Source organism: Prunus persica, chromosome G2 (genome assembly GCF_000346465.2).
Source record: "Prunus persica cultivar Lovell chromosome G2, Prunus_persica_NCBIv2, whole genome shotgun sequence".
Lineage (NCBI taxonomy): Eukaryota > Viridiplantae > Streptophyta > Magnoliopsida > Rosales > Rosaceae > Prunus > Prunus persica.
Window position 1 is genome coordinate 8,498,160 of NC_034010.1, and position 14,411 is coordinate 8,512,570.

At 38.0% G+C, this 14,411-nt stretch overlaps 1 protein-coding gene and 2 long non-coding RNA genes across 7 annotated transcripts; 1 reads left to right on the forward strand and 2 right to left on the reverse strand.

The window, feature by feature from the left end:
• On the forward strand, nucleotides 4,222–7,572 carry LOC109946997. Of its 3 annotated transcripts, none has more exons than XR_002269994.1 (4): nucleotides 4,222–4,606; nucleotides 4,708–4,925; nucleotides 5,154–5,216; nucleotides 7,040–7,572. It is a non-coding gene; the product is annotated as an uncharacterized LOC109946997 (long non-coding RNA). The 3 variants fall into 3 exon arrangements; XR_002269995.1 differs by having other exon boundaries at nucleotides 4,223–4,541; nucleotides 7,040–7,570; XR_002269993.1 differs by having other exon boundaries at nucleotides 4,233–4,925; nucleotides 7,040–7,568.
• LOC109946996 lies at nucleotides 5,223–7,032 on the reverse strand. Its single transcript, XM_020556186.1, has 5 exons — nucleotides 6,937–7,032; nucleotides 6,591–6,854; nucleotides 5,952–6,273; nucleotides 5,845–5,877; nucleotides 5,223–5,762 (listed from the first exon to the last, which is right to left on the reverse strand). Exons 1-5 carry the CDS (start codon nucleotides 6,996–6,998, stop codon nucleotides 5,655–5,657), a joined length of 789 nt encoding a protein of 262 aa, XP_020411775.1. The 5' UTR covers nucleotides 6,999–7,032; the 3' UTR covers nucleotides 5,223–5,654.
• On the reverse strand, nucleotides 7,244–11,709 carry LOC109946999. Of its 3 annotated transcripts, XR_002269999.1 has the most exons (5): nucleotides 11,598–11,709; nucleotides 11,442–11,486; nucleotides 10,254–10,418; nucleotides 9,684–9,764; nucleotides 7,244–9,570 (listed from the first exon to the last, which is right to left on the reverse strand). It is a non-coding gene; the product is annotated as an uncharacterized LOC109946999 (long non-coding RNA). The 3 variants fall into 3 exon arrangements; XR_002270000.1 differs by having other exon boundaries at nucleotides 7,244–9,764; nucleotides 10,259–10,418; XR_002269998.1 differs by having other exon boundaries at nucleotides 7,244–9,764.

A 14,411-nucleotide genomic window follows, 5' to 3' on the forward strand; every position in this document is an offset into this window, starting at 1 on the left:
GGGAACCTGCAGTTCCTTAAACTCATGGATGAGCAATTAAATGAGATGCCAGAAGTTCCTCAAAATATGGACAATTATGTAAGGGCTTGAAGTCCAGAAATATGTACAGAAAATTGTAAAAATGCCCATACCATGAGAATATGTGATTTTGGCCCGAAGTTCAAAATCTAAGGGGATTGAATGTCCATACCATGAGAATATGTGATTTTGGCCTGAAGTTCAAAATCTAACAGTGTTGAGAACCTGAAGTTCCAACAATTAAATGGACAACCCTCGAGGTATTATTGCAAATTATGGTACACCACATATCTCTTTGGCATAAGAGAATGATGAATTGAGGCTCCCCACATATTTTGTTATATCTGGGCCGGAAGCTCATGAACCCAAATATATGAGATATTAGCGTGGCTTTTACTCAATTCATATTTCATGTCCATTTTGAAAAAGGGCAAATAAATTCTGAGTTTTGTGTTTAGCCCAGACCAAAAGTTCCGGGCTCCCATACGTTGAAATATGAAATTTGGGAGAGTCGATGTGGTTATTTGAACCTATAAGGCACAAGGTTCCAAACCGTCATTTTGAAAAGACGTAAAAACCACAGGTGAAAATTTTAAGAATGTGCGCAATTATTATAACAGGAAAGGAGCAAGTTGAAACGCAGTTGCTCCAATCAAGTTTTGCAAAGGCCATATCTATAGGAGGAAATATGGCTACAGTTTTCAGGATCCCAATATTATCTCAGATCCCCATATTATCTTTTTCTTTCCCAGATTCCAAAACTTCACGTGGCCTCCATTAAATGTTTGTCGGCACTTTCGGCGTTTTCAAAGTATTATTTTCATCAAAAGCCGATATTGCTTTACGGATTTCACGGAGCTACTTTTTCAAAAGTACCCCGAGAATCTCGCAAGTTTCTTATGGTTAATTTGAAATTCACCGGTTCTACCTATTCCTCTTATTTGTGTATAAATGTGTTACTAATGAAATTTTCTTTGCAGAAGACATCCAGTTTTCTCCATACCAAGTTATGCGATATCTACTTATTTTTCTTATCAGTGAGCACTTAATATGCCCGAGAAGCAAGACTATCTCTGATCATCCATTCAGGAAGCGAGACTATCCCTGATCACGTTTCCGCCACATCCGGAAACTGTGAAGGCGACCTTATGCTCTAATCTCCTGAGGTCCTTCTAGACTAGGAGAAATGAGAGCTTGTTGTTTGCTCCCACCAGCTTCTTTCCTTGATTGCTTACCTTACTTTGCAATCAATATCACAATCTTTGTATCTTTTCTTTCTTTTTATAACTCTCTGTTCATAAGGGATTCTATTTCTTTAGAACGAACATCCTAAGAAAGAATCCATACGGTGATCCTAACTCTAAGGGTTATTTATTTATTTTCGACAGAGAGAAGAATTGTGGCTTTTTTGCTCTTGCATGATATAACTAGATCGTCAAGCGTTATTGGACCGATACGCGCTTGAATGATACTTGAGAAAAGTTTCTCCCACCTAAGGATGTAAGCAATACTTGTGTTATTTTTTGCTTATATACTTATTTGATATTTTATCTTGAAAGGTAACCAAATGGGAAGATAAGTCTGTTCCAAAAAGAATGGCTTGTATGTATCCATGAATTATTAATGCAAATTTTACAGATTGCAAGTTGGATACATTGATAATACACTGCACAGATTAATGTACCATAAGAACAGAATATGGGTATAGCAGTTATCAATATGATGCACGCCTGTTGCGTAGCAAATGATATGGATTGAAGTCCCGAAAGGACAATCCTTTGACATGTCAATATTGATATTATGCACGCCTAATGCGTAGCAAATTATATGGGTTAAAGTTCCATAATATGGGTTAAAGTCCCAGAAATTAATTGACATGTATGTATTAATCTGTGGCATGCCTGCAGCATGACAGATATATGGGTGCACGCCTGTTGCGTAGCAAATGATATGGATTGAAGTCCCGAAAGGACAATCCTTTGACATGTCAATATTGATATTATGCACGCCTAATGCGTAGCAAATTATATGGGTTAAAGTCCCAGAAATTAATTGACATGTATGTATTAATCTGTGGCATGCCTGCAGCATGACAGATATATGGGTTCTAAATGTTCCAACTCCCTAAATGGAGATTTTCCACGCCCTATGTAAAATAACGCTCCATTGGAGGTTATAATCCACATTCTCACATAATAAAAGCCCCCTGAAGTGGCTTGGGTACCCAAAAGCAAAGAAATGCTTATAATTGATGCATGCGCATGCACATGAGAATGGTGGGATCATGAATTGATGAATGACAATTTTTGATCATGAATTGATGAATGACAATTTTTGGTTTTGGAGTAGCTACTCAAATCATCAATGGGCTGTGTTGATTGGAACCACGTTCAATTATTAAATGTCGACAATATCATTGGCCAAAATGGAACGAGGTAATTCCATTATAAATGAGAATTAACGTGAAAGAACAAACCCACAGTACGAACCCCAAAAGATGTTAATACTGAAATTTATACTTGGGTGTTCGGAATAAAAGGGAATATACCTACTTTGTATAACACACTGTTTCTGGCAGAAACAAGGAATGTTGAGTTTTCTCCATATTTACAGATTGAATTGTGCCCCTCCCCCCCCCCCTCCCCTTATTACACAATTACGGAAACCAACATATTATCTTTAAGGGTTATTAAATGCACGGAGCATATCGCCAGAAGCGATTTCCTAAAGATGTATAAATAGCTGGGTTAAAGCTATATAATGTGTCATAAAGTTTAATCCCTTTTTAGACAAAATCCGTTGAGATGATTGACATTGCATAAAGCAAGTCCCTAAAGGACATGTGCTTGAAGCACAAAATTTGTACTCGATATTAATATGCATAAATTACCTCAGTGAGTACATTGATTATAATGTGATTGTAACACATTAAAGATTCTGCAGAATTCACGAAATATTTGTCTCGACTTAAGGATCGAGCATTGTGCCAACGAGATTCTTGCTTATACTAAGAAAGTATTGAAGCATTTTTATGAGGATTATCCGTTGGTCCTTAAATATTTTTCCGGAAGTATACTAGACCAGATAGAGCTCAGCTCCACACTGTACTCTTTTTTCTTCATCCAGGTTTTTATCCCACTGGGTTTTCCCTGGTAAGGTTTTAACGAGGCAGTGTCGCTCAAGGGTTTAGGGTATACTATGAAAATTTTTATGGTCGCTTACTGGACAAAAGCTAGTCCTAAATTTTTCAGGGGGAGATATTCATCAGGGGGAGCATGGTTTTAATAAAGACCTTCATACACTGTACTCTTTTTCCTTCATCCAGATTTTTATCCCACTGGGTTTTTCCTGATAAAGTTTTAACGAGGCAGTGTCGCTCAAAGATTGACTCACAGAAGCAGTGTCAACTACGATATTCAGAAAGCTGATCAACAGTATGACTTAAAGATATTTTGCCAAGCATCAGGGGGGAGCGCACCATCAATAAAGATCTTCAAACACCGTACTCTTTTTCCTTCGTCCAGGTTTTTTATCCCACTGGGTTTTTCCTGGCAAGGTTTTAACGAGGCAGTGTCGCACGCGCGTCAATATACATAGAATTTAATATTACACATGATTATGTACTCTTTTTCCCTTTGACCAGTTTTTGTCCCACTGGGTTTTTACTGGCAAGGTTTTTAACGAGACATATTCTGTATCATTTGTGGTCTCCAAGGGGGAGTGTTGTAAATAATAAGGTGGAGCCCACCACTTGTTGGATGGAGCTTTACTTACTCCACCACTTGTTGGATAGAGCTCTGCCTACAAAAGGGATGAACCCTTCCATTGTTAGTACACACAGAAATAATGAAGAACAAACTCTCAAAGAATGAGAAACCAGTTTCTTCAATTTCTCTATCTCAATTCCCTCTCCAATTTCTATTTAGTTTATAACAATAACATTGTTTTAAGTGTAAGAAGAATGATATATGTCAAGTAAAAACGGGAGAAAGTTCAAAAGAAAAAGTTGTTAACATTCCTCAAATAAATATTACTAAATAATATCCATGTGGGGTCCATCGACGTGGGAACTGATCATTATTTCAACACCTTTGCCTAAAAGCATCCACCGAGTGAGGCGTGTATTACGCGTTTTCTCCTTCACTTTTGATTAAAAACATATTTGATGTCTTTGGTCGGCCTCGGCATGTTTGTTTCTTAATGCAAAGTCCCCTTCACACAAAAAATAAATATATATTATATGCAGAAGAATCTGGATTCATCGCTGGCAGCAACCTACTTTCTTATTTCTTATTTCTTATTTTAAGAGTAATGGCTAGGCGTGTTTAGCGCTCCTACTTATTCTACTCAAACAGCCTTTGAAAGCTTCAAAGTCGTCTCTTTTAGACCAAAAAGTAATAAACTTTATTATCAAAATATGTCAGAGATTTTAAGTAAAACTTGCATTCGAAATTTGAGAGAAAACTTGTACATTACAGATCTTTAACCAATCACGTTACGTCAAGAAACATGATTTGTTAGAGGTATGAAATTTGTGCAATATATTTCCCAGCAGTCGACCCGTGGAACCAGTCAACAAGAGAGACGTGTAAATTATTTATTTATTTTCGGGAGACTCAGTTCTAATTCATATATTACTTTCTTCTTGTTGATCTATTTCATATCATTTCATCTTTTCTGTGCTCTTAGATTGGATCTCAGGCTCATCAGGCTACCAGCTCATGCGAGGAACCACAAGTATGTAGAATTTTCTTGTTAATTTCTTTTTGTTCACGAAGGCGTTGATCTATTTCATCTTTTCTGTGTTCATCATAAATCCTATACTAGCTCATGCGAGGAACCACAAGTATCTGTATGGAGGTAGACTTGTTGATTTGGGCAACGTATCCAAAATTATTTTTATTAAGGTACTAATCATTTAGCAAATTTGAGGGATTGGGTATAGCTACTATATACATGCTGCTATACGATTGTTTCTCTTCTTTGAGGGATTGAGTATAGCTACTAATCATTTAGTAACTTTGATCAACAAGTCTTTTTACCTATTACTTATCTGTTGGTATATTCTTAATTTAGCTTTTAATATATCAGTTATGAGATAATTATTTGCTTCTTCTCTTGTGAGAACTTTGCAGGAAGTAGAGTGTATTTTGGGGAATTTAAAACTGCAAAGAGAAACATGCAATGGCTTTGGCTAGGTAAGTTCCAAGTCACCCTATTTCGTGTTAAAATGTTCTATATATATATATATATATTTAACACAGTATTTTAGCAGAATCATTGTGTTAATTAGTTGCATGTTACAATAATAATACAGTAATTACTTAGAAAAAAAAAATACAGTATTTTAGTTGCATGTTCACTCAGAAAAAAATAATAATAATAAAGCAACGCAATATGAAATTCAACACCCAAAACTAAAAACGATATAAATTACTAGAAAATGAAAGAGCAGTACGCAAATTACAGTAAACCACTCAACTGAACAAAGTCATAAGCCGATAGATTTCTTAACAGTCTACAGGTCCAAAAGTTGAAGCTCTATTGTGTGTGTTTGTGACATCGGATCTAGAGTATGAATTCGAGTATGAATTCGGAGAATACAAAATAATATGTTTACCGGATTTGAAGCTCTCTCAAATTACAGCATTTATGTCAATGCGTTTATAAAGCATGTAATTGAATAACTCTAGGGGCACTTTTGGGAAGAAGTCAGCGAACGTATTCACTATTTCCTCTTGTGTCTGCAAAAATTGAATACAAACATGTTTTAGAGAATAGGAATATTTAAAAAATCTAAAAAGCAAATTTTGGTCATGATAATACCAAAGGTGCGTCTGCTGCATTTTCCTCTGGTTTCTGCAATAATTGAATAATAATAAACGTTAGAGTAGTTTAACATAAATTTAAAAGCACTTTTAAGTCGTGTATACCTCATTTTTCTTCTCGAGGTCCTCGTAGATATAGTCATTAACATGAACGAGTGCATGTCTGAAAAACATGAGTGCCCCTTGCGCATCTGGGTCGTATTCGACTCGTTCATAACTGTAAACCTCAGCGAAAGCAAAGGCACCACGAAAAGTTCCAGAAATGATTTCACCAAAGTCAACCTTTTCTTTCGCTATAAGCCTTTTGTAATCTGTTTTCCAACCTTTTTTCTCAACGTCAAGATGTGTATAGAGATGTAATATAAACATGGCTACTTCTTTAGATGATAATAGTAGGGGATGCCACTGTAGTTGCTTAAAATAGAACCTGCACTTAACGAAAGAGAGTAAGAGATGAGAATATTGGCTTTCCAAGTAATTCACACTACATATTTCGTGTGCCATGATTGAAAGCAGGTTCGTCCTCTTCTTGGGAAAGTGTTTTAGTATGTTAGGTGGACCCAAATAATACTCAATCCTCATAACTGAAGAGAACTCTATTTGGGTTTTTATATTGAACATGTTTAAGTTGAACTAAGTCTGCATTTCTTTTTTGGTTGTATTATTTCATCTGTGGGTGTGTGAATTGGCCTTCTTAATGCATGATCCTATATGAATAAAATAAGTTATCAGGAGCTTGCTTACCAAGGTATGCAATGTTCTAGCATTTTGAGAAAATGCTTTGACGCCAAGGGACAAGTAGCTTCCCATGCATCAACCATTTTTGATGCCAATGTTCGAAATTGTCCACGATAGCTTGGCAAGGCCCGGTTGTATTTTTGTGGGGTATCCAAAATCTCAACCTCCAGATTCTCAGCCTTGTTGCCAATAACTAAGATATTTTCACCAGTCAAGATCCCCTGTGTTATGCCTTTTAACCCCAAATGAGCAACTTTCCCTATGAGACTTCTAAAAAGGGAATAAGGTTAATAGCATTAAATAAAATAAAATTTCATATATAATAGAAAAGTTAATGGTAAATGCAACTGACCTAAGTATGTTTTGACACCCACGCTTGAACAGCTCTTTATCCCCTTGATAAAGATTCCCCATGAACTCATTTAAGAGACGTTCATTGCACAATCGTTGTGCAGGTGCTGGAGCGGCAGTTGTGTTGGCCACTGATGGACTTGCCACATAAGCAGCAGGTTTGAAAAGACTTGCCCATGTACGTTCCATTGAAGTAGCAGCTGTCTGTGCCGTTAACAGCTGTGCCGATAAAGGACTAGGATCAGCTTGCAGAGCTACTGGCTTGGCACATGCTGCTGATTCACCAGTATCTGGTTCTTGTTGTGCCGATGATAATGGGCCTTGTTGTGCTGATGAAGTATTGGCACGTGTCGATTTGTTTCTTGACCTCTTGTTGGCCATTAATCTGAGGTAAAGATACGTCGTATCACATTAGTACTAAATATATAATAATTTAATAAGTAAACTAAAGAAAAACATGCAAACATGTTCACCAATTGGTTTGCTTGTAAACATGCAAACATGCAGACATGTTAAACCTGTCAAACAAAACAAGTGGTGTGGTTGAAAATTAAACTCTTCCATAAGAGTAAATCAAAATCTTCTAGTAGCTGTTTCTACCAAATTTACATCTTTATTAAGTTCTGTTTAGGCGTGATTAAGCTTTCTTGGAACTTCAATTTTTGCTCACTGAACACCAATTCTTCATGTTTCTAAAAATAGCTAACAACTTCATTTTATGTCCATAAATTCCTGAAGAAACCAAACTAACCTCTTCATAATATGCATCCAAATCATATGTGCATTTAAGAAAATAGAGGAACCCAATCCGAGCGGTACCAAAACCAACAAATCACAGGAAAAATGTAAGGAAAATATCATATACAGTGGTTTTAAGAGCATTACCTCATCAAATTGATTCAATTCCAATTAATTTGACATGTTACTTGGCAATAAATTTTTATTTGAATGTGCAATCTAGATTTACACCACATATGGTGTTGAAACATGTAAAACAACTATGAGCAAGCCCAATGGGGGCCATAAATCAGGCTGAACCACAATGGGGCACCAAGATGCAGCCACCTATGCAGAAAATCCATCTCCTATGGTCCAATTTTTGCGCTGTAAATCTCCCAACCCAACCAGAAGGATACAACCACATATATAAATACAAGGAGCTGGTTGAAGCCCATGAAACCTAACTGAGACCCACAAAATAAGTTTTGTTTTGTCATTCTCTAGGGAGGGGCAGGGGCTAATATTATATTTGGTTACCTCAACATATTTTGGCCCACACACAATGGTGCCACCCCATGTGCTAACACAAAATAATTTTACCATAAAAAAAAATATATAGCATGTAAATTACGTGAGAAAAATTTAGAGCACATGATAGTCCTGGAAGAATTTGATGTGACATCATTTCCATGTTAATTCCTAAGCGAAGGGAAGTTGAAGATTTCTCTCCCATGGTAATACGAAGAATCTAGGAAAGACCAATTTATTTCGGGGAAAAAAACATAAACAGATGCACAATTTATTTCTTGCACTCAGAACTGTAGCAGAGAGAAGCAGTAGCTCCACAGAGAGAGAGAGAGAGAGAGAAGAAAAGATGACAGAGATGAGAAAGGGAGAGATGGAGGTGGGTGCTTTCCCTATGAAAGGGTAGAGAGATGAGAGGTAGTACTAGTATAGATGAGAGGGATTTAGGGTTTAGGGTGATTTAATAATTGATGGGCTTAATATATTTTGAGGACATTTTTGCTCTAAGCTTTTTGAAGGGAATTGGGCTTAAAGTTGGGCTTAATATATTTGAAGGAGATTGGGCCTAATATATAAAAATAGTTGGTTTAAAAAGTTGGCTTAATATATTTAATAACTGATTTTTTTTTTCTTTTTTGTCTTGCGGTTTAGCAATGTGAAATTCAAACTCTGCTGGGCGTGATATGTTTTTGGGTAAACTAGAAGCCCCCTATGAGTCCCCTGCTAGTGCTCCTGACTTTTTTTGTACGATTTTCTGTTAGGTTTTGACTTTTTTGGTCAATTCTATTTTTTTCGGTTACTTTCCATTCAATTATTCGATTTGTTCGGTTCGATTTTTTTGGCCACCCACTACCTCTACCTACAAAAAAAAGACTCGTAGAATAGTAATACATGCGGGCCCCAATATTATATGTGACGCATTCGACAGGTTCCAGGTTCGATTTGTTAACAAAATATTATATTTAGAATAATGGGATTCATCAATTTCACAACCCACTTTCTTTATTTCTTTATTGGGTAAATTCTTCTTGACTTTCTATATTTAGAATAATGGGTTCAATCAGTTTACAGTTGTTCTTTTTTTTCTTTGCAGTTTAGCAACAACATGTTAGACAAATGCCAGTCAAAGCAGCATGCCTGGTTCCCCAGCCTTTGCTTATCATCAGCAGAAAGCAAACTGAAAATAACAACTAGAACATAAAGAAACATAATAACAGAAAAGTTACGCACCAGAAATTAAAAAATGAAAATAAAGAGAGAAAGGGTGCAAAAGAAAAGCAATTGATGAGTATCAAGCAATAGTTTGTGGAGATTCACCTCAAGAGTGAAATTCACTGTATGAACTGAGAAACGATTGAGGAACGCGAGAAGAGCTGGAGAGATATTAAGACTGCCATGGACCAAATTTATGAACAAAATAAAAATTGTGACAATAAATTCATGACAAACCAATGATGTATAAATACATGGGTGTTGCAGAAATAGAAAGAAGAAATTACTGACCCGAAATTGTATTCTCACAAACACATCAACCCAGAGAAGTGATGGGCTTTGTTATGCAATTATCTGCGCTAAACTGAACACCTGGTAGCAAAGTAGAACCAAGATTAAAAAGTCGAACTGAATTCTTTGGGATAACCCAGAACTGAAATCTCAAGAAAAATTCAAATGAAATTAAACAGAAACAGCATAAGTAATCAAAGAAAATGCATCAGAAATAATAAAATAACAGAAACATCTCAGAATTGAGTTATTGGGCTGCCATTCAAATTCATACATAAAAGAAGATAAATTCAAATTCATAAATTCACGTCAATGATAGCATTTTTGTTTTTTGTTTTTGTGAATGCAGAGAAAAGGTTGGGAAAAAGAGGAGCACAGTTGTGATGGCGGACGGCTCACAAGTCAAAGAATTAGACGCATTAAGAGACAATGATCTCTTGTTTATCTTTTGAACATGAACATGAACATGAAAATGATGTATGAATGATCACTAATCAGTTTCAGTCACCTTATCAATGAAATTCTATAGTGTAACTCATGTCAAAGATGAAGATTGGACGAAGAACTTACAGCACCTATACATTCTATGCTCTGTTGTTGAGCATCTCTAAAACGGCATAAGCAGCTTTCTTAACTTGTTCTTTGACTTCCTGTAAGCCACTCTTCTTCTCAAGACTCTGCTCTTTGCACTTCTCTATCTCTTCGGTTATTCGGCCAGAGTTCTCATCAATTTCGCTACAAAAGAACAGATCGCCATCAGAACTTTATAATATGCAGAACGATCAAACAGCTTCTTGAAATTAAAATCAAAATTGAAAACTAACTCTCAACCACCTTGACAGCCTTAATTTAACAGAAAAAATCTTCTACCTCAACCCCCAATTCAATTTAGAAGCCCTAATTCGACAAGCCTAATTTAACAGAAAAAACCCTAAATTTTGAGCAATAAAATTTATATATCCTTGCATTTAGCTCCTAAAACTATAAATTCAGGGTCACGAATCACTTATCCCTCAAATTAAATGGAAATCTCATCATTCACAATTCGAACATTAACTGGTTTCGAGCTTATAAATACTTGACCAACTAAAAACAGACCAAATTTATATTCAAAAGAGAAGAAGATGTAATTTCAAGATAAAAACATACCAAAACAGTGAGAGAAAAAATGCAACCAGATTATCATAAATTTATATATTGCAGACCCGAAAAAGGGCCGCACCATAGAAAACCAATCATCTCAAAAGAAAGCAATTATAATGAATGTATTGCCTATTTCATCAGAATTTATTACAAAAAAAATTACATCAACAGCAACCAAACCACTTTTAACATTGTTGAAATAAGCTAATTGGTAGTTTATTACAAGAAGTAACATCACCAATGGAAAACAGAGGAACTAATTTACCCCATCCTTCCCAAGGAAAAAAATAATCTCACCCCCATCAACCAAGATTTCATTTCATCATCACAAGTAAGCCCAAAAATGATTCTGAGCCTGGGTTCAAACGCACAAAATCATATGCACAAGGAGAATGTTAAAAGACCAAGCAGCTGAGATATTTTATAACACAAGGCAAAATAATATCTGCAACATCATGCATCCCCTTAAAATCCTCTATCAAGCATTTCAATTTACCTCACAAACCTCCTACAGCTCAATTAGAACAAAAGCCCCAAATTAACAGCAAACAAACCCTAATTCTATAAATTCAAGTTGAAATACAGAGGAATTGGAGGAAGCAGCCACATTCGTACCTGATATTGATATGAGAAAGGGAGCTAGCTGAGATGGAGCAGCGCCTATGAAGTGAAGTTTTGGATGAGAGAGAGAGTTAGCAGAGAAAGATAAGCTGAGAGACCATGAGATATAGAGATGAGAGAGACAATTATGGAGAAGAAAGAGAGAGATACCTGAGAGGAGAGGAGTCTTGTTCGTCGCGCTGTCTCGTCGTCACAGGAGGAGGAGAGGAAAGAGAGAGAAGAGAAACCCTAAACCCTAACCTAGAGAAAACATGGAATCCTAGTTGTTTGTGCAAATAATCTCACGGGAGAATATTCGCTTCTAGATCCTTTAACCTTCGATCTTCCTTCTCTCTCTTCCTCGATTCCTGTAAAAAAGACTGGAGTAAATAGACCACACCCGGGGGGTGTTGGCCAAAGGCCCTCCGATGCCTAAGTTAGTTCGAGTGTTTGTAGGAAAACAATAGCTAAGCAAAGGGTACGGAGTTTTATGTAGGGTGTAAACCGGGTGGCCGGAGCCATGTGTGGTGGCCGGAGCCGTGAGGAGGAAATATGGAGAGTGGAGAGGGAGAGAGAGCTTCGGGTATTTTTCTCGGGTATAAGGAGTAGGTTTAGATGTACCTTGAATGATGAATGAGGTCGTCTATTTATAGGAGCCTCGGGGCTAGGGTTTCGTAGGAATCGAGTTGGGCCTGATAATATCTGAATTAAATAGACATTATCTCTTAAGAAGATAATATCTGATTTAAATGATATTATCTTCTCTTTATTGTGATAATATCTTAATTAATGATATTATCTCTTTAAATAAAGATAATATCATATTAATTAAGATATTTATCCCAATTAATTAATTAGCCAGATAAACTGATTTAATTAATTAATTAAAGAGATAATCTTCTTTTCCACGTGGCGTGCCCTGATTGGAGACGAAAATATATGCTCCCACAAATGCCCCCAGCTTCTGCATGGCGCTTGTGTGGCATGTAGGAGATGAAATTATTTTTTTCGGGCTCTCCAACTGTGTCTGGGCTTTATTATGTGAGTTGGACTCCTTCGCAGATTGGATTTCCAATTGGTGTAGGCTTCTGACTGTTGTTGGAGTTGGATTCCCAGTAGGAATGAGTTTGTGATTCCTTCTTGACCCGGGTTGTCCAACCTGTATAAATACAGGGCTTCTCTTCACTCTTTCTCACATTGCAAACTTAGCTTCTCTACTTTCTAGTTTGAGAAAGATCTTGGAGAATTTTGTACTGCTTGTCGAAAAGAGGAGTTGCCGTGCATCCCAAAGTAAGTCGAGCACGTAAATTTTTTCTTCATCTTCCCTTTTTCGCGGCGAGGACCAGCTGGGTGGGACTAGGCTGATTGTCGGCGTGACTGGCGGCCAAAGACGATTGGAGCAGCGGTGGCCGCTAGTGGCCTGATGATTTGCCTGCTGAACAGGATGAGTGCTTTGCTGAACCCCCACCAAAAAGGAAGGTCGATGTCAAGTCTTCGAGAACTCCAGCTACTTCTTTACAGGCGAGGAATGTGTCTCCATTAAGGAAGAAGCCAAGGCTCCCTTCTGCTGAGAAAACCCAAGTAGGAGCTATTCCCACGTCGTCTGCCAGAGTCAAACATCTTGTTGGTGCAGATAGCAAGAAGATTGGTGGTATGCGCAACATTAGGGATGTTCCCCTTAAGCCTCTTGCTGATGAGTTTGGAGATCGTGATCTGCTCCGCGACGTAGTTCGTGCACGGTCCAGCTCACCTGTTGAGAAGCCAAGAGATGCTGATTTTCCTCTCCGAAGTTCGAGTCGTTTGCACCAGTCGAAGAGTGGAGGTCGATGTGCGAGGTCTGCTCATCCATCCAACCATCATGATCCAACTGTTGAGTCACAAGCAGTCAAGCGTGGAGTTGATTCATCGTCGTCAGTTCCTTTGGAAGTAAGGTTGGCAGAGGCTAAGAAAGCAAGAGAGTCATCTGCTCGGGGAAAAAGTTCTTCTGCGACATCAGCGGCTGATCCAAAGGTGGACAAGCCTAGCCCTACAGGGGATGCAGGCGTGTCTGATCTGCTCAAGACGCACTTTCTATCAAGTCCATCCGCTTGTGCTGAGCTGGTTGATCAAGTCCGTCAGGCTGGTGATCTCGGTACTTTCTCAAGTCTTTCCTTGGAAAAACAAAGAGAAGCAACATTTAATCTGCTTCAAAAAGGAGTGGTTTTTGTTGCGGAGACCATCCGGAACTCGTCGTCTGCTGTTGCCCCCTCTTCTGCACAGCTTAGTGAGTTGGAGAAGAAGAATGCTGAGCTAGCTAGCAAGCTTTCTGCCGAGCAGACTCGTTATGAGAAGAAGACGTCTGATTTGCGGGCGATGATATCTGAGCTGAAGAGTTCCCTTACTGAGAAAGATTCCGAGCTGAGCTCTTCTACTTTGACTTGGCAAGTCGAAAAGATGCTTATTTCCGCCTTGAGCGCAAGAATGCCGACATCTCTCACAGTTATGACAAGCTTTTGGCTAGATTTCACGCCTATCATAAGTCTGCTGAAGAATCCAAGTCCGATGCTGTCATGGATGCGTACAAGCTGGGCTACTTGGACTGCACAATTGGATATGATCCCTTCTATGCCATTGGAGATGAAGACATCGAGATGCTCTATCCTGACTTGCCCCCTGTGCAAGGTGAGGAGGATAATGCTGCGAACACCGAAGGGGCTGAAGAGGCGGTAGCTGAAGAAGATGGAGCAGAGGATGATGCAGCTGATGAGGCGGCGGCAGACGTCATAGATCATGCATGTGGAGCTGCTGAGAGCGTGGCTGATCAGGTGGACGCTGAAGAGGCTGCAGATCAGGGGTCTCCTGCTGGCGTTTCGGAGTAGACGAAGACTTCTTTATTTCTTTTCAGCTTTTGTAGTCTGCTTTTTGTTTAGAATAATTGGTCTTGTTTTGACCATCTTCTTTTTGTTTGAACTTGGCCGGTTGGTCGCTTTACTATGGAAATTTCAG

What these genes read in the sequence shown, in the direction of transcription:
- LOC109946996 (XM_020556186.1), bottom strand. Translation starts at nt 6,998, where the DNA reads ATGGGGAATCTTTATCAAGGGGATAAAGAGCTGTTCAAGCGTGGGTGT. An exon ending in ACCTCGAGAAGAAAAATGAG is followed by an intron (nt 5,878 to 5,951) that starts GTATACACGACT and finishes CAATTATTGCAG; the next exon opens with AAACCAGAGGAAAATGCAGC. An exon ending in ATGCAGCAGACGCACCTTTG is followed by an intron (nt 5,763 to 5,844) that starts GTATTATCATGA and finishes CAATTTTTGCAG; the next exon opens with ACACAAGAGGAAATAGTGAA.